At 39.1% G+C, this 27,887-nt stretch overlaps 1 protein-coding gene across 1 annotated transcript in view; it reads left to right on the top strand.

Annotated features, from left to right (window-relative positions):
- SLC12A5 (solute carrier family 12 member 5) overlaps positions 1-27,887 on the top strand; it is a 417,734-nt gene that overhangs the window by 258,647 nt on the left and 131,200 nt on the right. Inside the window, exons 13-19 of the mRNA XM_053721935.1 lie at positions 18,382-18,500; positions 18,614-18,712; positions 20,204-20,323; positions 21,194-21,298; positions 23,243-23,411; positions 24,737-24,932; positions 25,084-25,253. Coding sequence (XP_053577910.1) covers positions 18,382-18,500; positions 18,614-18,712; positions 20,204-20,323; positions 21,194-21,298; positions 23,243-23,411; positions 24,737-24,932; positions 25,084-25,253 — 978 coding nt within the window. The remainder of the gene's footprint in view (positions 1-18,381; positions 18,501-18,613; positions 18,713-20,203; positions 20,324-21,193; positions 21,299-23,242; positions 23,412-24,736; positions 24,933-25,083; positions 25,254-27,887) is intronic.

Here is a 27,887-nt window from a genome sequence, read left to right as displayed (position 1 = left end):
TACAAGTAAATTTGACAGTTTTTTAAAAAAAAACTGGATAAACTATCTTAATCATGAAACTTTAATTTGGCTCACATGTCCCTTTAACAGAGTCTGTAAAAGTCAGATATAAAAGTATAATCAATTAAAAAATGAATTTGTTAAAGGACTGTCAAATACAGTCGAATGACATAATCAACAAATAAAATGGCAAAGCAAAAAGCACTTAGGGGTCTGTAGCGAATCATGTCAGCCCGACATCGCTAAGTGCCGACAGCATACGCTGTTAGCATTTAACATTGTTTTCTTGTGAAATGCCTATGCAATGCCGCCCCCTGCACATTCACGGCCAATCAGCTGCTAGCAGGGGGTGTCAATCATCCTGATCGGATCGGGATGATTGCAGTCTGCCTCCTAAAAGGTGGCGGACAAGTTAGGAGGAGCGGTCTTATGATTGTTGCTTCTTAACTTAAGTTTCCTGCAAGCCGGAAACGTTGGGCGTAGAAAGCAGCATTATTATATTATCCACTGCTTATTAAATCTACCCCTATGTCTGAAATTCAAATGAGTAGTAGACTTTTTTCTGCCAATTTTAAAAGTTAGTTAAATTTTCCCTCCCCTGCATCATGTGACAGTCATCAGCCACTCAAAAAATGCATATACGTATAAACTTTGAATTCTTGCACATGTTCAGTAGGAGCAGGTGCCTCAGAAAGTGTGCATATAAAAAGATCTGAATAATGAAAGTTTAAAGTGATTGTAAAGTTTAATGAATAAGTGCCCGGTATCTAAAAATAATCTTAAAAAGAGGGGCACTTTCATTCATTAAACTTTACAAAGACACTTATTTTTTTAAATATCTTTGTGTTATGGTAAATATAGCGCTGATCCTCCGCCCGCAGCTCCTGCTTTCTTTAGCAGAACGATGATGAATCTGACTTCCTCCAATCATTGTGTGCCCCCTTTGACGTCCAGCTTCTGAAGCACGCAACGATTGGAGGAATCTGGATCGTCATCGACATGCCAATGAAAGCAGGAGCTGCAGGCGGAGGATCAGCATTATGTTTACCATAACGTAAGGATAAGTATTTTAAAAAATATGCGAGTTTGTAAATTTTAATGAAAGAAAGTTCCCCTGTTTTTAAGATTATGTTTTAGAAACCGGGCACTTATTCATTAAACTTTACAATCCCTTTAAGTTAGACTTTAGTGTTCTTTTAAATAATCTAAGTAAGCAATGCTGGTGCATCGTGTGTGCAAACGAGCTGTTGCAATTAGATGAACATGCATGCGTATTTTTTATTAAATCAGAGCATGCATTTGAATCATTGCTTCTTATTAATATTTTTTAGGCAGGAGGCTGGTGCAGGAACACCTCCTCTTGCATTCACCACCATTTTTATCTATAGCGGCTGCGGCGCACGTATTAAATAAAAACAATAACAATATAAAGGAACAAGAAACACAATTTCTTCTTTCATGATTCAGATGAAGCATACAATGTAAAACAACTTTCCAATTTACTGCAGTAATAAAATTTACTTCATTTTCTTGGTATCTTTTGGAGCAGCAATGCAGGGAGCTTGCTGAAAACATCAAGTGAGCCGGTAACAAGAGGCAAATATGCACAGCCACTAATCAGCAGCTAGCTCCCAGTAGTGAATTTGCTTCTCCTGAGCCTACCTGGGTATGCTTTTCAACAAAGGATACCAAGAGATAGAAGAAAATTAGGAACTTGAAACTGGATATGCTCTATCTGAATCATGAAAGTTAATTTGTACTGTTCCTTTAATAGTATTCTTGTTCAATAAATGAAACCTGCATCTGCAGTCAATGCAGTAGATTTGCATAATCAACACATGCATGATAAGAAGACAATGCAATAGCACTTAGTCTGAACTTCAAATGAGTAGTAGATTTTTGTTAAATAAATTGCAAAGTTATGTCTATTTCCACTCCCCCTGTATCATGTGACAGCCATCAGCCAATCACAAATGCATATACGTATATGCAGTGAATTCTTGCACATGCTCAGTAGGAGTTTGTGACTCAAAAAGTTTAAATCTAAAAATACTGTGCATATTTTGTTAATTGAAGTAAATTGGAAAGTTGTTTAAAATTGCATGCTCTATCTGAATCATGAAGTTTAATTTTGACTTGAGTGTCCATTTAATATCATTTGTGTCACCTTTTCTTCAAATCCTCGTGGACATCTAATCCCATTTCTGTTCATGCTCAGGACAAATACAACCTTGATAATAAAGATTAGAGATTTCATTTGTAAACAGGTTTTAGGGCTTCAGAGTACTTACCAGGCTGCATTAAAGGGGTTGCCATTGTTTGCAGCTTGGTAAGTACTCCGAAGCCCTAAAACTTGATTACAACAAATGAAATGTTGTGATTCTAGGTGTTTATGCAGATACTAAAGTCTACGGTGGGCACTGGGACCAGTTTCTTGGTACATAAAGCATAGGCTTATCTTACAAACTAAACACAACTGCCTGGATGGATCATGTTTATACCAATAAAATGTAATGAGACAAAGAGTTCTCGCCATAAAGAGACATAAAAGCTAACATTAGGAAAAGGTGTTAATCGCTGGATCCATTAGAAAGCAGAGTGATCACAGTGGTGGTCTTGCAGCTGAAAGAAACAACGGAAAAATCATTTGTTAAATGTATGCACACTGCTCAAAATGGATCTGGCTATTAAAACTGTTACCTCAGATGATCTTTCGTCTCATTAAATTTAATTATTATGAACAGTGTCTGTGAGTACAAGTACATAGAGTGAGATAATTAAAATAAAACATGATTGCCCTTAAGCCGCAATGTAAAATCATTGGGGATGAAAATACTTTATTTTTTATAAAACTTAGTCTATTTAGTCCTAAATGCTATTATGTTGGGCTAAATGCAAATAAATAACATAATTTATGTAAGAACTTACCTGATAAATTCATTTCTTTCATATTAGCAAGAGTCCATGAGCTAGTGACGTATGGGATATACATTCCTACCAGGAGGGGCAAAGTTTCCCAAACCTCAAAATGCCTATAAATACACCCCTCACCACACCCACAAATCAGTTTAACGAATAGCCAAGAAGTGGGGTGATAAGAAAAAAGTGCGAAGCATAAATATAAGGAATTGGAATAAATGTGCTTTATACAAAAAAATCATAACCACCACAAAAAAAGGGTGGGCCTCATGGACTCTTGCTAATATGAAAGAAATGAATTTATCAGGTAAGTTCTTACATAAATTATGTTTTCTTTCATGTAATTAGCAAGAGTCCATGAGCTAGTGACGTATGGGATAATGACTACCCAAGATGTGGATATTCCACGCAAGAGTCACTAGAGAGGGAGGGATAAAATAAAGACAGCCAATTCCGCTGAAAAAAATCCACACCCAAAAATAAAGTTTAAATCTTATAAAGAAAAAAACTGAAAATATAAGCAGAAGATTCAAACTGAAACAGCTGCCTGAAGTACTTTTCTACCAAAGACAGCTTCAGAGGAAGAAAACACATCAAAATGGTAGAATTTAGTAAAAGTACGCAAAGAAGACCAAGTTGCTGCTTTGCAAATCTGATCAACCGAAGCTTCATTCCTAAACGCCCAGGAAGTAGAAACTGACCTAGTAGAATGAGCTGTAATCCTTTGAGGCGGAGTTTTACCCGACTCGACATAAGCATGATGAATTAAAGATTTCAACCAAGATGCCAAAGAAATGGAGGCCTTCTGACCTTTCCTAGAACCGGAAAAGATAACAAATAGACTAGAAGTCTTTCGGAAATTCTTAGTAGCTTCAACATAATATTTCAAAGCTCTAACTACATCCAAAGAATGCAATGATTTCTCCTTAGAATTCTTAGGATTAGGACATAATGAAGGAACCACAATTTCTCTACTAATGTTGTTGGAATTCACAACCTTAGGTAAAAATTTAAAAGAAGTTCGCAACACCGCCTTATCCTGGTGAAAAATCAGAAAAGGAGACTCACAAGAAAGAGCAGATAATTCAGAAACTCTTCTGGCAGAAGAGATGGCCAAAAGGAACAAAACTTTCCAAGAAAGTAATTTAATGTCCAATGAATGCATAGGTTCAAACGGAGGAGCTTGAAGAGCCCTCAGAACCAAATTCAAACTCCAAGGAGGAGAAATTGACTTAATGACAGGTTTTATACGAACCAAAGCTTGTACAAAACAATGAATATCAGGAAGATTAGCAATCTTTCTGTGAAAAAGAACAGAAACAGCAGAGATTTGTCCTTTCAAGGAACTTGCAGACAAACCTTTATCCAAACCATCCTGAAGAAACTGTAAAATTCTCGGAATTCTAAAAGAATGCCAGGAAAAATGATGAGAAAGACACCAAGAAATATAAGTCTTCCAGACTCTATAATATATCTCCCTAGATACAGATTTAAGAGCCTGTAACATAGTATTAATCACAGAGTCAGAGAAACCTCTTTGACTAAGAATCAAGCGTTCAATCTCCATACCTTTAAATTTAAGGATTTGAGATCCTGATGGAAAAAAGGACCTTGCGACAGAAGGTCTGGCCTTAACGGAAGAGTCCACGGTTGGCAAGAGGCCATCCGGACAAGATCCGCATACCAAAACCTGTGAGGCCATGCTGGAGCTACCAGCAGAACAAACGAGCATTCCTTCAGAATCTTGGAGATTACTCTTGGAAGAAGAACTAGAGGCGGAAAGATATAGGCAGGATGATACTTCCAAGGAAGTGACAATGCATCCACTGCTACCGCTTGAGGATCCCTGGATCTGGGAGGCCATCAAATCTATTTCTGGAAGTCCCCACATTTGAACAATCTGAAGAAATACCTCTGGGTGAAGAGACCATTCGCCCGGATGTAACGTTTGGCGACTGAGATAATCCGCTTCCCAATTGTCTATACCTGGGATATGAACCGCAGAAACTAGACAGGAGCTGGATTCCGCCCATACCAGAATTCGAGATACTTCTTTCATAGCCAGAGGACTGTGAGTCCCTCCTTGATGATTGATGTATGCCACAGTTGTGACATTGTCTGTCTGAAAACAAATGAACGATTCTCTCTTTAGAAGAGGCCAAGACTGAAAATTGCACGGAGTTCCAAAATATTGATCGGTAATCTCACCTCCTGAGATTCCCAAACCCCTTGTGCTGTCAGAGACCCCCACACAGCTCCCCAACCTGTAAGACTTGCATCTGTTGAAATTACAGTACAGGTCGGAAGAACAAAAGAAGCCCCCTGAACTAAACGATGGTGATCTGTCCACCACGTCAGAGAGTGTCGTACAATCGGTTTTAAAGATATTAATTGAGATATCTTTGTGTAATCCCTGCACCACTGGTTCAGCATACAGAGCTGAAGAGGCCGCATGTGAAAACGAGCAAAGGGGATCGCGTCCGATGCAGCAGTCATAAGACCTAGAATTTCCATGCATAGGCTACCGAAGGGAATGATTGTGACTGAAGGTTTCGACAAGCTGATATCAATTTTAGACGTCTCTTGTCTGTCAAAGATAGAGTCATGGACATTGAATCTATCTGGAAACCTAAAAAGGTTACCTGTGTCTGAGGAATCAATGAACTTTTTGGTAAATTGATCCTCCAACCATGATGTTGAAGAAACAACACAAGTCGATTCGTATGAGATTCTGCTAAATGTGAAGACTGAGCAAGTACCAAGATATCGTCCAAATAAGGAAATACCATAATACCCTGTTCTCTGATTACAGACAGAAGGGCACCGAGAACCTTCGTAAAAATTCTTGGAGCTGTAGCTAGGCCAAACGGCAGAGCCACAAACTGGTAATGCTTGTCTAGGAAAGAGAATCTCAGAAACTGATAGTGATCTGGATGAATCGGAATATGCAGATATGCATCCTGTAAATCTATTGTAGACATATAATGCCCTTGCTGAACAAAAGGCAGGATAGTCCTTACAGTTACCATTTTGAATGTTGGTATCCTTACATAACGATTCAATATTTTTAGATCCAGAACTGGTCTGAAGGAATTCTCCTTCTTTGGTACAATGAAGAGATTTGAATAAAACCCCAGTCCCTGTTCCAGAACTGGAACTGGCATAATTACTCCAGCCAACTCTAGATCTGAAACACATTTCAGAAATGCTTGAGCCTTCGCTGGGTTTACTGGGACACGGGAAAGAAAAAATCTCTTTGCAGGAGGCCTTATCTTGAAGCCAATTCTGTACCCTTCTGAAACAATGTTCTGAATCCAAAGATTGTGAACGGAATTGATCCAAATTTCTTTGAAAAAACGTTATCTGCCCCCTACCAGCTGAGCTGGAATGAGGGCCGCACCTTCATGTGGACTTAGGAGCTGGCTTTGATTTTCTAAAAGGCTTGGATTTATTCCAGACTGGAGATGGTTTCCAAACTGATACCGCTCCTGAGGATGAAGGATCAGGTTTTTGTTCCTTGTTGTGACGAAAGGAACGAAAACGATTATTAGACCTAAATTTACCTTTAGATTTTTTATCCTGTGGTAAAAAAGTTCCTTTCCCTCCAGTAACAGTTGAGATAATAGAATCCAACTGAGAACCAAACAATTTATTACCCTGGAAAGAAAGGGAAAGCAGAGTAGACTTAGAAGACATATCAGCATTCCAAGTTTTAAGCCATAAAGCTCTTCTAGCTAAAATAGCTAGAGACATATACCTGACATCAACTCTAATGATATCAAAGATGGCATCACAAATAAAATTATTAGCATGTTGAAGAAGAATAATAATGCTATGAGAATTATGATCTGTTACTTGTTGCGCTAAAGCTTCTAACCAAAAAGTTGAAGCTGCAGCAACATCCGCTAAAGATATAGCAGGTCTAAGAAGATTACCTGACCACAAGTAAGCTTTTCTTAGAAAGGATTCAATTTTCCTATCTAAAGGATCCTTAAAGGAAGTACCATCTGCCGTAGGAATAGTAGTACGCTTAGCAAGAGTAGAGACAGCCCCATCAACCTTAGGGATTTTGTCCCAAAACTCTAATCTGTCAGATGGCACAGGATATAATTGCTTAAAACGTTTAGAAGGAGTAAATGAATTACCCAAATTATTCCATTCCCTGGAAATTACTTCAGAAATAGCACCAGGGACAGGAAAAACTTCTAGAATAACTACAGGAGATTTAAAAACCTTATCTAAACGTTTAGATTTAGTATCAAGAGGACCAGAATCCTCAATTTCTAATGCAATTAGGACTTCTTTAAGTAAAGAACGAATAAATTCCATTTTAAATAAATATGAAGATTTATCAGCATCAACCTCTGAGACAGAATCCTCTGAACCAGAAGAACCATTATCAGAATCAGAATGATGATGTTCATTTAAAAATTCATCTGAAAAATTAGAAGTTTTAAAAGACTTTTTACGTTTACTAGAAGGAGGAATAACAGACATAGCCTTCTTAATGGATTTAGAAACAAAATCTCTTATGTTATCAGGAACACTCTGAGTATTAGATGTTGACGGAACAGCAACAGGTAATGTAACAGTACTAAAGGAAATATTATCTGCATTAACATGTTTGTCATGACAAACAGTACAAACAACAGCTGGAGGAACAGATACCATAAGTTTACAGCAGATACACTTAGCTTTGGTAGCTCCAGCACCAGGCAGCGATTTTACAGAAGTATCTTCTGACTCAGTTTCAACGTGGGACATCTTGCAATATGTAATAGAAAAAACAACATATAAAGCAAAATTGATCAAATTCCTTAAATGACAGTTTCAGGAATGGGAAAAAATGCCAGTGAACAAGCTTCTAGCAACCAGAAACAATAAATAATGAGACTTAAATAATGTGGAGACAATAGTGACGCCCATATTTTTTTTTTTAGCGCCAAAAATGACGCCCACATTATTTGGCGCCTAAATGCTTTTGGCGCCAAAAATGACGCCACATCCGGAACGCCAACACTTTTGGCGCAAAAGAACGTCAAAAATGACGCAACTTACGGCGACACGTATGACGCCGGAAACAGAAAAAAAATTTTGCACCAAAAAAGTCAGCGCCAAGAATGACGCAATAAAATGAAGCATTTTCAGCCCCCGCGAACCTAACAGCCCACAGGGAAAAAGTCAAATTTTAAGGTAAGAAAAAAATTGATTTATTCATATGCATTATCCCAAATATGAAACTGACTGTCTGAAATAAGGAATGTTGAACATCCTGAGTCAAGGCAAATAAATGTTTGAATACATATATTTAGAACTTTATAAAAAAGTGCCCAACCATAGCTTAGAGTGTCACAGAAAATAAGACTTACTTACCCCAGGACACTCAACTACATGTTGTAGAAAGCCAAACCAGTACTGAAACGAAAATCAGCAGAGGTAATGGTATATAAATAAGAGTATATCGTCGATCTGAAAAGGGAGGTAAGAGATGAATCTCTACGACCGATAACAGAGAACCTATGAAATAGACCCCGTAGAAGGAGATCATTGAATTCAAATAGGCAATACTCTCCTCACATCCCTCTGACATTCACTGCACGCTGAGAGGAAAACCGGGCTCCAACCTGCTGCGGAGCGCATATCAACGTAGAATCTAGCACAAACTTACTTCACCACCTCCATAGGAGGCAAAGTTTGTAAAAACTGATTTGTGGGTGTGGTGAGGGGTGTATTTATAGGCATTTTGAGGTTTGGGAAACTTTGCCCCTCCTGGTAGGAATGTATATCCCATACGTCACTAGCTCATGGACTCTTGCTAATTACATGAAAGAAATAGACATTATAGCAAGATAAAATGATCTATAGCTTATTGTGTGTGTGTATATATATATATATATATATATATATATATATTAAGTCCCACATGGAATTGCACACCGTATCAACAACTTTGTATCTGCCAGGGTGCATATGTCAAAACAAGTATCCAGAAATCCCAAAAAAGACAGCACTCACTGGTCTTGAAAAGAAAAAAATAACTTTTAATAAACAAAGGGTTAAAAGTAGGGTGTAGGTATGACGTTTCGATGCCATACTGGCATCTTTATCAAATGTCCCAAATGTGAGAGGTGGTGCTCCAGAGAAGGCACATCAGCTATGTGATGCCCCAAGGAAGTGTGAAAGAACTGGCTGTACTGCCACAATTTATTGCACTTCCTATCTGTGATTGGAACTGGTTACAGCTGTTGAACAAGTCCTCTTCACACTGCAATCAGCGGCATCCACCACGCACTCCCTGTAGTTGATTGGAGCATTCAGATGTAAACATCGCAACTTACTCCAGCGAATAACAACCTCATGGCTAATTACCATATGCGTCATAACGATCACCGCTCTCCGCCCTTCAGGCATATGTCACACGAATCAGAAGTCTGTAGTAGTCGAGAGAGTAGATGTACACGCCCACTGAAGCCGCATCAGACAAATCACAAGCCAATCAGTAGCCATCACTGTATGTATGAGAGTGGGGGTATGAAACAGACACTTTACACAAAATTCTTCCGTCATTTCTGAGACATTATAGGAAATCGAGCTCCACATATAGCGGAATGTTCCGTTATAAATATATCATCCTCCCAATTCATTATTGTGCTGGTGCTAGCGAGTGATTGTGACTGTCTGAAACTGAGTAAAAATTTACGACATGGGTGTTTACACACATCCTAACAAAATGTGCCCCACATATAGCAGGTACTACCCATAGTCTAAGTCATCTTCATCACTGCTATATTGAATGATAGATAGACCAGATGTTGTGCCAACATGATGTAAAGTGATGCCATAATCATTGGTAATGCACACTTGTGATCCAATGAGCCAAGTATTTAGCTGTGAACTGTATCGGCAATCCATACCCCACATAAAGTGGGTTCAGCCATTATTCTGAATAAAACATCCTCATTAGTGTGCTAAGTGGTGGATGTCCTGTAATGCATAGCGCAGCGTCCAATCTGGCGTGGCAAGCCAATAAAAATGTGATAAAGAAAAGAAAAGGAAAAAGTGGAAAAAAAATTAAAATGCATTGATATGCAAATATATGGAAGTCACCCTGCTCCTGATGTGAAAAATGCAAGTATAGATCTTCACATAATGTCCACTCTCATACATACAGTGATGGCTACTGATTGGCTTGTCATTTGTGGGCGTGTACATCTACTCTCTCGACTAATACAGACTTCTGATTCGTTTGGTGATCGTTATGACGCATATGGTAATTAGCCATGAGGTTGTTATACGCCGGAGTAAGTTGCGATGTTTACAACTGAATGCTCCAATCAACTACAGGGAGTGGGTGGTGGATGCCGCTGATTGCAGCGCGAAGAGGACTTGTTTAACAGCTGTAACCAGTTCCAATCACAGATTGGAGGTGCTATAAATTGTGGCAGTACAACCCGTTCTTTCACACTTTCCTTGGGGCATCACATAGCTGATGTGCCTTCTCTGGAGCACCACCTCTTACATTTGGGACATTTGATAAAGATGCCAGTACGGCATCGAAACGTCATGCCTACACCCTTTGATCATTAAAAGTTAAATTTTCCTTTTCAAGACCAGTGAGTGCTGTCTTTTTTGGGATTTTTATATATATATATATATATATATATATATATATATATATATATACAGGGAGTGCAGAATTATTAGGCAAATGAGTATTTTGACCACATCATCCTCTTTATGCATGTTGTCTTACTCCAAGCTGTATAGGCTCGAAAGCCTACTACCAATTAAGCATATTAGGTGATGTGCATCTCTGTAATGAGAAGGGGTGTGGTCTAATGACATCAACACCCTATATCAGGTGTGCATAATTATTAGGCAACTTCCTTTCCTTTGGCAAAATGGGTCAAAAGAAGGACTTGACATGCTCAGAAAAGTCAAAAATAGTGAGATATCTTGCAGAGGGATGCAGCACTCTTAAAATTGCAAAGCTTCTGAAGCGTGATCATCAAACAATCAAGCGTTTCATTCAAAATAGTCAACAGGGTCACAAGAAGCGTGTGGAAAAACCAAGGCGCAAAATAACTGCCCATGAACTGAGAAAAGTCAAGCGTGCAGCTGCCAAGATGCCACTTGCCACCAGTTTGGCCATATTTCAGAGCTGCAACATCACTGGAGTGCCCAAAAGCACAAGATGTGCAATACTCAGAGACATGGCCAAGGTAAGAAAGGCTGAAAGACGACCACCACTGAACAAGACACACAAGCTGAAACGTCAAGACTGGGCCAAGAAATATCTCAAGACTGATTTTTCTAAGGTTTTATGGACTGATGAAATGAGAGTGTGTCTTGATGGGCCAGATGGATGGGCCCGTGGCTGGATTGGTAAAGGGCAGAGAGCTCCAGTCCGACTCGGACGCCAGCAAGGTGGAGATGGAGTACTGGTTTGGGCTGGTATCATCAAAGATGAGCTTGTGGGGCCTTTTCGGGTTGAGGATGGAGTCAAGCTCAACTCCCAGTCCTACTGCCAGTTTCTGGAAGACACCTTCTTCAAGCAGTGGTACAGGAAGAAGTCTGCATCCTTCAAGAAAAACATGATTTTCATGCAGGACAATGCTCCATCACACGCGTCCAAGTACTCCACAGCATGGCTGGCAAGAAAGGGTATGAAAGAAGAAAATCTAATGACATGGCCTCCTTGTTCACCTGATCTGAACCCCATTGAGAACCTGTGGTCCATCATCAAATGTGAGATTTACAAGGAGGGAAAACAGTACACCTGTCTGGGAGGCTGTGGTTGCTGCTGCACGCAATGTTGATGGTGAACAGATCAAAACACTGACAGAATCCATGGATGGCAGGCTTTTGAGTGCCCTTGCAAAGAAAGGTGGCTATATTGGTCACTGATTTGTTTTTGTTTTGTTTTTGAATGTCAGAAATGTATATTTGTGAATGTTGAGATGTTATATTGGTTTCACTGGTAAAAATAAATAATTGAAATGGGTATATATTTGTTTTTTGTTAAGTTGCCTAATAATTATGCACAGTAATAGTCACCTGCACACACAGATATCCCCCTAAAATAGCTAAGACTAAAAACAAACTAAAAACTACTTCCAAAAATATTCAGCTTTGATATTAATGAGTTTTTTGGGTTCATTGAGAACATGGTTGTTGTTCAATAATAAAATTAATCCTCAAAAATACAACTTGCCTAATAATTCTGCACTCCCTATATATATATATATATATATTTATATTAGCTCACTAAATCTACCTCCACTGGAACCAATGATGCCTACTTATCAAGCCGTCAACTATGCTGCATTCGCCTGCACCAATACTGATGGCAGTACAACCCGTTCTTTCACACTTTCCTTGGGGCATCACATAGCTGATGTGCCTTCTCTGGAGCACCACCTCTCACATTTGGGACATTTGATAAAGATGCCAGTACTGCATCGAAACGTCATGCCTACACCCTACTTTTAACCCTTTGATCATTAAAAGTTAAATTTTCCTTTTCAAGACCAGTGAGTGCTGTCTTTTTTGGGATTTTTATATAGATATATATATATATATATATATATATATATATATTTATTAGCTCACTAAATCTACCTCCACTGGAACCAATGATGCCTACTTATCAAGCCGTCAACTATGCTGCATTCGCCTGCACCAATACTCTCGCCTAACATCGCGGCCGCGGACCTGAATACGCTCTCCTTAGGTATTAAAAAAGCTGTCAAAAAGCTGCGCACCAAGTATGGGGCGATGAGCAGCGGACTGTTGTTAACTAACAGTCATCAATCTCGCTGCTATTCGGCTTTTTTCCCAGCTTTATTTATATCCTGTCACTAAACACCACCACTATACTAAAGTGTTTAACCCCTATCCCGCTGCTCCCGGAGCCCACCGCAACTCTAATAAAAATATTAACCCCTATCCTTCCGCTCCCGGAGCCCACCGCAACTCTAATAAAGTTATTAACCCCTATCCCGCCACTCCCGGAGCCCACTGCAACTCTAATAAAGTTATCAACCCCTATCCCTCCGCTCCTGGAGCCCACCGCAACTCTAATAAAGTTATTAACCCCTATCTCACCGCTCCCGGAGCCCACCGCAACTCTAATAAAGTTATTAACCCCTATCCCTCTGCTCCCGGAGCCCACCGCAACTCTAATAAAAATTTTAACCCCTATCCCTCCACTCCCGGAGCCCACCACAACTCTAATAAAGTTATTAACCCCTATCCCTCCGCTCCCGGACCCCTCCGCAACTACATAAATGTATTAACCCCTAAAGCCCTGGCCTCCCACATCACTACCACTTACTAAACCTATTAACCCCTAAACCGCCAGCCCCCCACATCGCCATAAACTAAATGAAGCTATTAACCCCTAAACCTAACAACCCGCTAACTTTACATTAAATATTAACTCATCCCTATCTTATAATAAATTTAAACTTACCTTTAGAATTAAAATAAACTATATTAAACTATTAATTAACCTACCCTAACTATTATACTAAAATTATATTAAACTATTTTAAACTATTAATTAACCTACCCTACCTATTATACTAAAATTACATTAAACTAACAATTAAATTAACTATATTATATATTTAAAAACCTAACCCTACTCAAATTATTTAAATCTACAATAAAGAATTACTAAGTTACACAAAATAAAAAAGAAATGATCAAATATTTAAACTAATTACACCTAATCTAATAGCCCTATCAAAATAAAAAGAGCCCCCTCCAAAATAAAAAAAACCCTAGCCTACAATAAACTACCAATGGCCCTTAAAAGGGCCTTTTGCGGGGCATTGCCCCAAAGAAATCAGCTCTTTTACCTGTAAATAAAAATACAAACACCCCCTAACAGTAAAACCCACCACCCACACAACCAAAGCCCCCAAATAAAATCCTATCTAAAAAAACCTAAGCTCCCCATTGCCCTGAAAAGGGCATTTGGATGAGCATTGCCCTTAAAAGGGCATTTAGCTCTTTTTCTGCCCAAAGTCCCTAAGCTAAAATTAAAACCCACACAATAAACCCTTAAAAAACCCTAACACTAACCCCCGAAGATCCACTTACGGTTTTTGAAGACCCGACATCCATCCTCAATGAAGCGGCAAAAGTCCTCAGCGAAGCTGGCAGAAGTCTTCATCCAAGCGGGCCGAAGTCTTCATCCAAGATGGCATCTTCTATCTTCATCCATCCGGCGAGGAGCGGCTCCATCTTCAAGACATCCGGCGCAGAGCATCCTCTTATTCCGACGTCTTCTCAACAATGAAGTTTCCTTTAAATGATGTCATACAAGATGGCATCTCTTAGTTTCCGATTGGCTGATAGAATTCTATCATCCAATAGGAATTAAGGTGGAAAAAATCATATTGGCTGTTGCAAAGCCAATAGGATTGAGCTTTCATCCTATTGGCTGATCCAATCAGCCAATAGGATTGAGCTTCTATTCTGTTGTCTGATTGGATCAGCCAATAGGAAGAAAGCTCAATCCTATCAGCCAATCGGAATCTAAGAGACGCCATCTTGGATGACGCCATTTAAAGGAAACTTCATTGTTGAGATGACGTCCGAAGAAGAGGATGCTCCACGCCGGTTGTCCTGAAGATGGAGCCGCTCCGCGCCGGATGGATGAAGATAGAAGATGCCGTCTGTATGAAGACTTCTGCCCGGTTGGATGAAGACTTCGGACCGCTTGGATGAAGACTTCTGCCGGCTTTGCTGAGGAATTCTGCCGCTTCGTTGAGGATGGATGTCCGGTCTTCAAAAACTGTTTTTATTTGGGGGGTTTGGTTGTGTGGGTGGTGGGTTTTATTGTTGGGGGGGTGTTTGTATTTTTTTTTTACAGGGAAAAGAGTTGATTTATTTGGGGCAATGCCCCGCAAAAGGCCCTTTTAAGGGCCATTGGTAGTTTATTGTAGGCTAGGGATTTTTTTTATTTTGGGGGGGGCTTTTTTATTTTGATAGGGCTCTTAGATTAGGTGTAATTATTTTAAATATTTGATCATTTCTTTTTTATTTTGTGTAACTTAGTGGGGGGGGTTTGTAACTTAGTAATTCTTTATTGTAGATTTAAATAACTTGAGTAGGGTTAGGTTTTTAAATATGTAATATAGTTAATTTAATTTGTAGTTTAATGTAATTTTATTATAATAGGGTAGGTTAATTAATAGTTTAATATAGTTTAATGTAATTTAATGTAATTTTAGTATAAAAGTTAGGGTAGGTTAATTAATAGTTTAATATAGTTTAATGTAATTTTAGTATAATAGTTAGGAAAGGTTAATTAATAGTTTAATATAGTTTATTTTAATTCTAAAGGTAAGTTTAAATTTATTATAAGATAGGGATGAGTTAATATTTAATGTAAAGTTAGCGGGTTGTTAGGTTTAGGGGTTAATAGCTTAATTTAGTTTATGGCGATGTGGGGGGCTGGCAGTTTAGGGGTTAATAGGTTTAGTAAGTGGTAGTGATGTGGGAGGCCAGGGATTTAGGGGTTTATATATTTATTTAGTTGCGGAGGGGTCTGGGAGCGGTGGGATAGGGGTTAATAACATTATTTAGTTGCGGTGGGGGCCGGGAGCGGCGGGATAGGGGTTAATTATATTATGTAGGTGGCGGCGATGTCGGGAGCGGAGGAATAGGAGTTAATAATTTTATTACTGTTGTGGCGATGTCGGGGTGGCAGATTAGGGGTGTTTAGGCTCTAGGCTTATGTTAGGGTGTTAGGTGTAAACGTTACTTTTATTCTACCATAGAAATCAATGGGATAACGGGCAGCAGCGAACATAAGCTTTCACTGCTTTCAGACTCCCATTGATTCCTATGGCATCCGCGGCCTCCAGGGTGGCGGATTGAAAAGCAGGTATGCTGGGCCGGAATAGTGGCGAGCGTACCTGTTAGCAGTTTAATAACTTGCAAAAGTATTCGGAACATCTGTAATAACGTAAGCATCAATCTGTGTCGGACTGAGACTGGCGGATCGTATGTTACGTCACAGATTTCAACTTTTGCCGGTCTGTAGGCTTTGATAAATAAAGCGAATTAGGCTTGACACAATTATGCTGTGGAATTCCAGCATATTTGCGGTTGACGGCTTGATAAATAAGCCTCAATGTCTCACATGGTTTGTTTCAGAAATGGACTGTAGAAAAATAAAATTAGTTGTGAGAAGCAGATATTTTGAATCCTGCCAATCACCCCTGGGTTGTGGGTCACCCATGGCTAATTTTATCATAATGTTTCACCCCTCAACGGGTTATGCTGAATGAAAATGCTAGTGTTCACTTGATTCCAGCATTTATTATTTACCACCAGATCTCTGTGCAGATGGGTGGTGGTGACTATGTGGGATCAGAAGATGTCTAGGTGAATGAAGACATTGTTTCTATTTAATAAATGTTTAATAGTAGATATTTTCTAGACAAGAATGCAAATTCAGGAACTAGATGTACTTGTGGATTAAAAAAACAGCACTTTAAAAGTTTACAATCTAGAAAGATTTAGTGCTCTGCTGGTGATGGACTGAGCTTAATAGCTTTCCTTACAGTATAGTGACCACACAGGGTATGGGTTTTTTAAGCTTTTTTTAGTGCTTTTCACTACAGAAGATTTTCCTGTAGAAAATTACTCCATCCAAAAGGACAGTCCAGCCCCAAAATACTAGGTACTTCTCCTGTGAATGAAAGATTTGTACAGCAAAGCCAATAAATACTCATCTGCCTATGTGAACCTTGGAGTAGCATCGTAGGACTAGCAAGTACAGGGGGCAAGTACCACCAAGTAATCCAGGTATATCAACCACCCCTTTTAAAATGCTATATTTGATATAAATAAAAAAATAAATTGATGGTGGATCATTGGTTATCTTGCGGTTACTTTTACAGCACTCATGCAGGGCAGTATATATATATATATATATATATATATATATATGGAACAAACAACAAATTAACCACCTGGGAGAAGCCTCTTTTAGCCCATTGGTGCTTTCCGGAAGTATATCAGTCTGATCCGCCTAACAAGGTCAGTCTAGACCCTAAATAGTGGCAGCACCCCCGGTTGCCAGAAGCGGGAGGGGGTGCCCCACTTCCTCTGACCAAGGATCATGGCAACCACAGTTCATCGTTTCTGCCTTCTTTGGGCCTCGTTAGTGAGGTGCAGCAATATTCCTCTAAGCACGCATATATATCTCATACTGTTTTAAAAAAAAAACTGTCAGGCATTGCACTTTCTACACTGGCCCTGATTCTATAACCAAGAGCGGCCCGTAAGTATGGCATATCTTAGCTGTTTGCACAGATTTTTTTCAATAATTACATTTTCATGCATGTTTGTTATGTAATCACATATCTTTTTATTTTGATATAATCGTATTAGATCTACAGAGTCATCACATCAATTTAAACAGGGCAGAGTCTCAGCCATTTCACAATGTGCTGGGTTCTCAATATTGGGAGCTCTGCACCTCTTTCCTTTGTATAAAGGTTATTTAAAACCAGTAATAGACTACATACCCCAGCTTCCCAAACCACATAAACAATACTTCTGAAACCCTTGGTCCCTTCATGTACCACAAGGCTTTGGGGCCTATTTATCAACGGTCTTGCGGACCTTATCCGACAGTGCGGATCAGGTCTGCAAGACCTCGCTGAATGCGGAGAGCAATACTCTCTCCGTATTCAGCATTGCACCAGCAGCTCACAAGAGCTGCTGGTGCAATGCCGCCCCTGCAGGCTCACGGCCAATCAGCCGCCAGCAGGGGGGTGTCAATCAACCCGATCGTACTCGATCGGGTTGATTTCCAGTGATTCCTGTCCGCCTCATCAGAGCAGGCGGACAGGGTTATGGAGCAGCGGTCTTTGTGACCGCTGCTTCATAACTGCTGTTTCTGGCGAGTCTGAAGACTCGCCAGAAACACGGGCCCACAAGCTCCGTTCAGAGCTTGATAAATGGGCCCCTTTGGCTCTAGTCCAGAATCAGTTGTTTCTGCCCCAGAGGCACCACAGGTCTAGCCCTCTTTATGCTTGTCCCTTAGTAACAACAGTAAAATATTGGGAGCTATGCAACGGTTGTACAGAGCAAAAATATTTGGAAGCTGTTAGTATAGTGTGTGAAAAACTATATATGTATCTGTATGGATGGTGTGATAAAATACAGACAAACTTACAAAATACATTGTAAATGATGCTGCAGTTTTTTTGTCATACTTAAAAATGTTAATAAAACTAATTAGAGTATTACTTCATTAGTACATTATGGAAAGTAGTCCACCTGAGTTAAATTAATTACCTAAATTGCAAAGAACACCGGTTTTTCTGTAATATCTTGTAAATTACAAAACATCTTCTCAATGCAGTGCTGAATTGCTGATTAATGCTAGAATATTAATGCCTTTTTTTAATATATTTTTCCTTCTCCATTAAGGTGTTTGGCCAGGGTAAGGCAAACGGGGAACCAACCTGGGCCCTTTTACTCACTGCCTGTATTTGTGAGATTGGGATCCTAATTGCATCACTTGATGAAGTGGCTCCTATCCTTTCCATGTAAGCATTTTGTATTTGCATTTCCCTGCCTTTATCTTTAAAGTTATTGTTATACCTGTTACAAAGACATTTTACCCATGGCTGATCATATTTCATTAATGTTGCCTATTCAGGTTTTTCTTGATGTGTTACATGTTTGTGAACTTGGCCTGTGCTGTGCAGACTTTACTCAGAACTCCCAACTGGAGGCCTCGCTTCAAATATTACCACTGGTAAGTCAGATATCACCCAACTACTTCCAAACTGAATCTTAGTCATTAAGGTAAGATGTTGTTTACATATAAAGTTGCAAGTCTGTCTCAGGTAGGGATGCCAGGTGTCCAATATTTAACCAGGAAGTCCAGTATTTTAGCAAGCTGTCCAGTAAAATCTTAATAAAAATATTGGACACCGAAAAAGTCCATAGTATTAGCTAAATGTAAAAAGCCTTGTATGCCTACATGCATTACAAATAGGGAGCAGAAAGAAGTGAGTGACAGTCAAGGAGTTCAAATAAATTCCGTTTACATACGTTACTGGCAGACAAAGAACTTAAATTTATTATTTGTATGTTACTGGCAGCCAAGGGGCAAAATGACTGCTCAGAGAAACATATAGATCATGGGATCAAAAGTGGGGGCTAAGGTAGAGCTCTGGAAGGGTATTGTGTGACCCCGACGTACCATTTCGCCGAGTCAACAAGTTGTGCACTAATGTTAGCATGGGCGCGATATTGCAATATTATGACGGTGCTAACTTCGTCGGGTTAGCACGAGTGAAGACATTGATGCCGAATTATCAAGTGTCTGTCGTACCTGATCTGACAGTGAGGATCAGGTCCGACAGACATCGCTGAATGCGGAGAGCTATACGATCTCCATATTCAGCATTGCACCAGCAGCTCACAAGAGCTGCTGGTGCAACGCCGCCCCCTGCAGATTCGCGGCCAATCGGCTGCCAGCAGGGAGGTGTCAATCAACCCGATCATACTCGAACGGGTTGAATTGTGGCGATTCCTGTCCTCCTCATCAGAGCAGGCGGACAGGGTTATGGAGCAGCGATCTTTAGACCGCTGCTCCATAACTTGTGTTTCTGGCGAGCCTGAAGACTCGCCAGAAACACGCGCCCTCAAGCTCCGTACGGAGCTTGATAAATGGGCCTCATTGAGTAAAGGGTTAGCGCTAAAAATAAAATTTGCACTAAACACAAAATAAATACATTAAAATGTAGTGTTACAGTAATATATAGACTATCTAATAAAAAAAATGAATGTCAATTTTAATTACATATTTGATCGCAGTTGGTTTAATGCAGTGTCTGTTTAGTGCACAAGCGATAAGTGTAAGGTTTTTTCCATGAATGCAGTCCATTAAAGTTTATGGGGAAAAGAAGTTAACACAGCCGTGATATCCAAAGCTCAAACGAAAACCATTTACTTTCAACTTGTAATACGCGCCAACCCATGCACGTTAAAATTTACTTCTTGTGGGTTTGAACTTGAGCGAAAGCACTAAATAGCGTGCCACTTGCAATCATGCCAAGATTTCCAGTATTTTTGCTGGGAAATGTGCTCCTTATTCCCTGTCCTTATATTCTGGTACAAACAGAGAACACACACAACTGATTTCAGGTAATGTTCTGTAATTGATTAAATTACATCTGTCATTTTTATCCGTGTTCTTTCTGTCATCTGTATCCATGTTCTTTCTGTCATTTTTATACAGGACACTATCATTTCTGGGAATGAGCCTTTGTCTTTCACTGATGTTTATCTGCTCATGGTACTACGCTCTGGTCGCCATGCTCATTGCAGGTCTTATCTACAAATATATTGAATATCGAGGGTAAGTTATGAATTAAGTGACAGTGAAGCACTAATGATAACATTGTCACACTTGAGAGGATGTAAATAAATATATTTTCAATACAGATGTCAGTTTTAAACCGATTTATTTCTATGGTGAAATGTCTTTTCTCTGTGGGATAAATCTCCTAAAATTAATTTAGGGATCTGAAAGGCATTTCATTACATAATGACAAGGCCCCTTTTAGTAACCCAGAAGTAAAAAAACATGCTGGATAAAGCTACCTCGTAAGCAAAGCTAAACCCAAGGGTGAAGCTAGAGTGGTTTTGCTAACTAAGGCCTAGTTTCTATTGATGTGGTAAATTGTGGAAACTGGTGATAAAAACATTTATCTCCATTAGTGAATGTTACCACCAGTTTTTAAAATGTTACCACCTCAATGAAAACTAGGCCTAAGTCTGCATTAAAGGGAAATTAAAGTCATTTCTACACACACATACATATACACTTACTGTATTTATGTTTTTATCTTATGTAAATCACTCTTTTGTCTCTCTTCTCATCCTGAGAAGAGCAAGAAAATGGACTTGCTTGGAATAAGTTTGGTATTAAGTCCATTGAGAATGAATCAGATTTGCATTTTCAGTTTTGCTTTTAAGAGGAATGTAATACATTTGCAAACTGATAAGCGTGACCCTTTGATAGTGTAAATAATAGGACTGTGATTACCAATATTTTTAAGGAGGTCAATCATAAAATAACCAGATCAGATGTTGTTGAGAGCATTATGTAAGAATCATAGCTGAAGTATTCAGTATCCGTATCAGTAATAAACTAATACAATGTGATCTATCAATAAAATGCAAGAGTTCCGCACACGCTTTTTACAGCATTGTTATCTGTTTGCAGGGCAGAAAAAGAGTGGGGTGATGGCATCCGTGGTCTGTCTCTCAGCGCTGCTAGATATGCTCTTCTGCGTTTGGAAGAGGGACCACCACATACAAAGAACTGGCGGTAAGAATCTCAAGGAGCATTCTAGAGTAGTTATAAGCAAATTTGAGTAAGTGCTGTGGTTAAGCAAAAATCAGACCTCAGCATTCACTGAAGACAAATGCCATAGAACAGCGCACTGCATCTGCTGCTTACTTCTACAGTTCTGCAGACTTTTTTTCCCCCAACTGCTCAGTCTGTGGTCTCCCTCCCCCCTTGTATTACAATCACACTGCACACTGAACTTCTTTCTGGTTTTGCAAGATTGACAGAGCTAAGTGCCAGCAGTGGGGCAGATAATACAGAGTAGCAGTCCCATGTAAGAGTTGCGCTACTCAGAGGAGGATATAATTATGTGGGGGGAGGGCTGCAATACGCGTTATAAAGCAGCAGCTTCGTGTTATGTATGGCCTTTGGTGGCCGCTTATTTGGACGAACGCTAGGGCAGCCTCTGTCAAAGGCTGTCCACTACCTTGTATCTCCCTTCTCCCTGCTGGAGTGCATTTCTGTCATCCATTCAGATGAGAATGCTCTCTGCGTTCAGCTACAGGAAAAGATAGCAATAAAACAAAGGTAAGAGGGGCAGGCAATAAATATAGGTTTCCGCCACTTTCTCACACTCTCCACTCATTTATCTCTCCCCTTCTCTTCTGTCTCTCCTACTTCCCCCATTCACTCTCTTGGGTCAATTTATTAATGTGTGTGCGGACATGATACAATGTAGCGTATCATGGCCGCTGCACATCGATAAATGCTGACAGCGTACGCTGTCGGCATTTATCATTGCACCAGCAATTCTAGTGCAATGCTGCCCCCTGCAGATTCTCGGCCAATCGGCCACTAGCAGGGGGTGTCAATCAACCTGATTGTATTCAATCGGGTTGATTTCTGTCTGCCGCCTCATAGCAGGCGGAAAAATTATGGAGCAGCAGTCTTTAGACCGCTGCTTCATAACTTCTGTTTCCGGTAAGCCTGAAGGCCGCACGGAGCTTGATAAATTGACCCCTCTATCTTCTCTGTCTCCTCCCTCTTTCTACGTTCTCCTTTATTTCAATCTTTTTTTTTTAATTCTATCTATCTCTACTTTCTCCCTTCTTTAGCTCATTTCACTTTCTCTCTTTTAGCTCTCTATTCCCTTAGTTCAACTTCTATTCCCTCCTCCCTTTCCTCTCTCTCTTAATCTGTCTCTCTCCACTCTCTCCCTCCTCTCTCTCTTCAATCCCCTTACTTTCTCTCTCCCTTCACTGTTCCTCTCCTTTCACTCTCCTCACCATCCACTCTCTCTCTTCTCATCCCCTCTCTTTCTCTCTTTAATCTTCCCTCCTCTATATATCTTTTCACTCTTACCCTCGTCTCTCTCTCATCACTACCCCTCACTCCTTTCTCATCCCCTCTTTCTCTTAACTCTCCCCTCCACTCTTCTCAACCTCCTCTCTCTCTCTATTACCCCTTCCTCTCTTTCTCTCTCTCTCTCTTTTCTCTCCCATTACTATTTCTCTCCTCTATCACTTTCTTCTCTCTCTCCTCTCTCTCTTCTCTCCACCTCATCTCTGTCTCACGCCCTCTTCTCTCCCATCCTCTTTCTCTCTTCTCTCCCCCTCCTCTCTCTATTCTCTCTCCTCCTCCCCTCCCTTTATCTTCTTGTCCCTTCCCTCTCTCTTCTCCTCCTCCCTTTTCTGTCCCTCTCTCTCTTCTCTCTTTCCCTTTCTCACAACACTCTCTTTTTCTTTACTATCTCACTCTCTTTCGCCTTGTATTTGAGCTTTGCCTAAGGCCTCACTAACGCTAAAGCCACCTCTGGCAGGGAGATTTCATGTATAAGTTACCAAGTTAAGGCTTACACTTTGTTGTGTAGCTGCTGCATTCTCTAGTTTGTAAAATTGCAAATAGACATTGATTTTTGAGAAGAAAAGAAAAGAACAAAATAAAATCTAATAGGACTTTTTAATTTTTCTTTCCTTATCTTAGACCTCAGCTACTGGTTCTCGTCAGAGTAGATCAGGAACAAAATGTTGTTCACCCTCAACTTTTGTCTCTCACCAATCAGTTGAAGGCAGGGAAAGGTTTGACCATTGTTGGCTCTGTGCTAGAGGGTACCTACCTAGAGAACCACCCGCAATCTCAGAGGGCAGAAGAGGTGAGTCCAATGAATGTGCTGAATGAGACCAGAACCATGTGTAACAAATAGACAGGTGCTTTTGTGAACATTGTTCCATAATAATCAGGAAGAAGGCTCGGCTCTTTTCGGAGACGCATTTTTGCTTGTGGAGGTGTAACCCACTGAGATCTGGATTTGCACATATACCTATGTGCATGAATGCACGTAACTAGTAACTGATCAGTTAAACTAAAAGAGTAATGTAGTAGGCTGGATGATTTATCTTTTGAGTTAGAAGAAATAAAGTCCTATTTGTTCTTATAATCTATATATATATAAATATGGTTTTGTGAAACTACTTGTTTACTTTTTGTTGTTAGTGTATTACACATAAATATGTAAAACGTTGTCTATATAATACTTATGAGTGTCTATAAGGAAAATACAATAGTTAGCAATGACTTACAGGAGGTTGCAAGTGTTTTACATGTAATTGTTCATGTCTGTGTATATAATGCTAATGAAGAGCTTGTGCACACGCATGCACATGCGCACACACACACACACACACACACACATATTAGGTGACTTGAGTAGGTGCCTTCATATAGATGCTGTTGTATTTCTGCAAATAAGTAATTAAGGGATCAGAAGCAGCAAGTGAGGCAGTCAGGTGTGGCACACGTACTTTAAGCAACCAATGACAGGGGCTTCAAAGTTCATCAGCTCAGCAAGGGGATATTAAAGGTAAATGGAAGTCAAGTCAAACGTTCATGATTTGGATAGTGCTTACAATTTAAGAAATGGTCTACTATACCTCTATTTAATTTTACCTCTTTCTCTTGGTATCCTTTTTTGAAACATAGCTCCTAGACACATGCACATTAGTGATCCTACCTAAGTATCCTGTCATGGAAAGGAGGGCATACTTGAGGTACACTATATGGCAGCAGTGTTCCCAACAGTCAGATATAGTGCTCAAGACACATGCATGCTCCTCAGACTACCCAAATCTTCTCTTGTGAAAATGGAGCTAAGTCTCAACAAAGGATATCAAGAGAAAAAGGTCCATTCGGTAACAGAAATCAATTGGAAAGTTTGTTTTTCTTTCTTGTTTTTTATTTCACACTTTATCAAATGCGTGAAAGTTTAATTTTGATCTCCATGCCCCTTTATGGGGTGAAAAACATAGTTACATACAGGCATTAATTAAAAAATTAAATGTAATAAAGCATTAGAGCATTGTATTATTACATTATTATGTCCCCTTAAATTAGAATATATGCTAGATATAATGATTAGATATACTGACTTATCTATGATTTCTCTCTCTCTCTCTCATTCAATTGTATTAATTAATCCAGTCTATACGTCGAATCATGGAGGCAGAAAAAGTAAAGGGTTTCTGCCAAGTGGTTATTTCTTCCAATGTACGGGATGGAATTTCCCATTTGATTCAGTCCAGTGGCCTTGGAGGACTGCAGCATAATACAGTTCTGGTTGGTTGGCCACGAAATTGGAGGCAGAAGGAAGACCATCAGACCTGGAGGAACTTCATTGGTATGACCATTAAACATCTTAAAATGCCTACATCACTGCTGGTGTATATCAATCACGTACTATACTCACACACTGCTCACGCATATATATTTTCAGCCTTATGAACTGAATACTCTTTTTGACTGATTCACTTTTCAATTTTTGAATGCAGAGCTTGTAAGAGAAACAACAGCCGCTCGCCTGGCTCTGATTGTTACGAAAAACGTAGCTATGTTCCCAGGAAATCAGGAGCGTTTCTCTGAAGGCAACATTGACGTATGGTGGGTGGTCCATGATGGAGGGATGTTGATGCTGCTGCCTTTCCTCTTGCGCCACCACAAGGTAATTGAAAATGATTGGAGCACAAAAATAAGTAAGCAAATTATAAAAGGGACAGCACCTTGATTTTTTATTTATTTATAAAATGTTAAGTATTACAACAACTTTGACTATGCTTTCCATATTTATTTTGCTGCCGTTCCCTGTAATTTAGCTATGAAAATTGAGGATTCTCAGAGCATAAAATGCACCCTGCAGACTTTTCAAGGCTAACCCTGCTAGAAATATCTTCCTAATTGGCTTTACGTGGTAACAACTGGAAAATAGTGTGCTTTACCTTAACATTATAGCTGAGGCTAGCCTTCTTGCCTGCAGACTAAAGCCCATATTGACTCAAATAAAGCAAATGATGTGTGGAGTTTGGCTATTGGAAAACAATTACAGTTAAAATAATGTTAATTTTATTTTATTTTTGTTATACTTGACTGATATGTTATTCTATAGCAACATAAAATGGTTTGTACAGTGCGACTTCAATATTAGAACTAAACCCTACTTTAAAGTGGCTAAAAAAAATACAATGTTAAAAAAGTCTTCTTTTAAAGCCATGTTTTACATTATAAATTGAATTGTCATTCAATACTGTCTAAAACAATCATTTACATTAAAGGGACATTCTGGTAAAAATTTAAATGCACATAGATTTATTACATGTTTGAATAGAAACATATTTGCAATATACATGTACTGGCAACAAATGCTTCTAGTAAAAGTTATCACTGTTTTAGTGTTAACAATTTTCTGCATGTGCATGTGAAGCATAGCTATATATTCTCACTGCACCTACATTTTAAATATTGCAGCTGCTCAGGTCATCATAAGGCTTGTATCATGTCAGCAATTAACACATTGAGTCATTATCAGATGGTACATGCACGTTAGGCTCTCTGAGCAAGCCCTGTGCTTTAAATGCTGGTGCACGGTGCATAATTAAATACACTTTTGAAACAGCTATAGCTTTTATTAGAAGCATTTTAGCTAATGCATGTATATGACATAAAATGCCTCTGTTCAATACCGAAATGCATCTATGTGGTTTCCAATATTGGCTGGAATATCCCTTTAAACCCCCACTGCCCATGGCGATGCTGCTTTGAACATTCCACCAGTGACAGAGAACCCTCACATTCCACAGTGAAGTGCAGTAAAATGCCTATTTAAGAGTCTACCCTCAAACAATGATTTAATCCCTTTAGAACATTTCACCTACAATCTTGATTGCAATGTGGATACCTTTAGAACATAACATTATTGTCATGATGCTTTAATCATCTGGCACAAAGGGGACAATTATCTAAAACTCACTGGGTCAACACTCGCAGAGGCTGCCCTGGTGGAATTATCTTAAAAAAGTGGCTGTCCCTGCGAGTGGCGAGATGTCTCCTATTAAAATGAATGGAGCTCGCTAGAAAGGGAAACTTCACTGTGTAGAGTAAAGTTAGCAGGGGGGTGCACTGTAAAAATTAGACCTTGCAGCCAATATAAATCACATTACGCTGCTTTCTGCGAAATGCAAAATTAAGTATTTTGTCACAACCTCGACAGCTGTAGGGCAGAAATATTTAGAGAATTACACTGAGATTGGAGAGAAAATATAAAGCAATATATACCACTGGTATAACAAGTAATTGTAAACATTTTAAGGAGAAAACAATTTTACAGTACACTGCCATTTAAACGATACCAAAATCCCCCTATGTAGGAAAGTACCTTAATGTATAGATCTGTATATTCAATAATAAAGAAATAAAAAAATACAGTAAAATTGTAATAGGTAGACAGTGTCATTGATGTACATCATACTTACTGTAGGTGGGGTAAAAATAGCAAAATTGTCAGTACTTTCTATTTTTGGGAAATGTACATGAACAAAATTATGTAAAGAATAGAAGGGTGAAATAAAGATGTAAACCACCATGGTACAATAACAGAAGATCAGAGAACAGGAAACATTAGGGTTCATTAGTATAGTAAATTAACCATGGAGAAAATGTGTTAGGTAATTTGATGTAAACGGATTGATTTTGTAGCTAGTAATTATTGTCTCAACATTTTATATCAAAGAACAACAGCAAGCAGAGCTGGAATGTTTGATAAGGTTGTTTATAAAATAGAAGCTAGTGTTTCCTTTTATGATAAAGGGTATGACAGCAAGCTATAGTTGTGTGTGATAAATAATGCAAAAATGACTTTGGTATGCATGTAGTGTCCATATTAATTAAAAAAAGTAATTATACAGTTCAGGGTTTTTATATTCAGACGCACTAGCTGAGTCATAAAGAACAAAAACATAAGTGTTGTGGAACAAAAAATTATTTGCATTATAACTGTTAGTTTGACTTTTTGCATGTTTTTTAAATGGTTATTTTTTTTAGATAGAAATAGACAGATTATATACAGTATCTCACAAAACTGAGTACACCCCTCACATTTTTGTAAATATTTTATTATATCTTTTCATGTGACAACACTGAAGAAATGACACTTTGCTACAATGTAAAGTAGTGAGTGTTCAGCCTGTATAACAGTGTAAATTTGCTGTCCCCTCAAAATAACTCAACACATAGCCATTAATGTCTAAACCGTTGGCAACAAAAGTGAGTAAAAGTGAGTGAGTGGAAATGTCCAAATTGGGCC

This window comes from Bombina bombina, chromosome 1 (assembly GCF_027579735.1).
Source record: "Bombina bombina isolate aBomBom1 chromosome 1, aBomBom1.pri, whole genome shotgun sequence".
In the NCBI taxonomy this organism is placed as follows: domain Eukaryota; kingdom Metazoa; phylum Chordata; class Amphibia; order Anura; family Bombinatoridae; genus Bombina; species Bombina bombina.
Note: the sequence above shows the minus strand (reverse complement) of the source record. Positions and strands in the feature narration are given on the sequence as shown.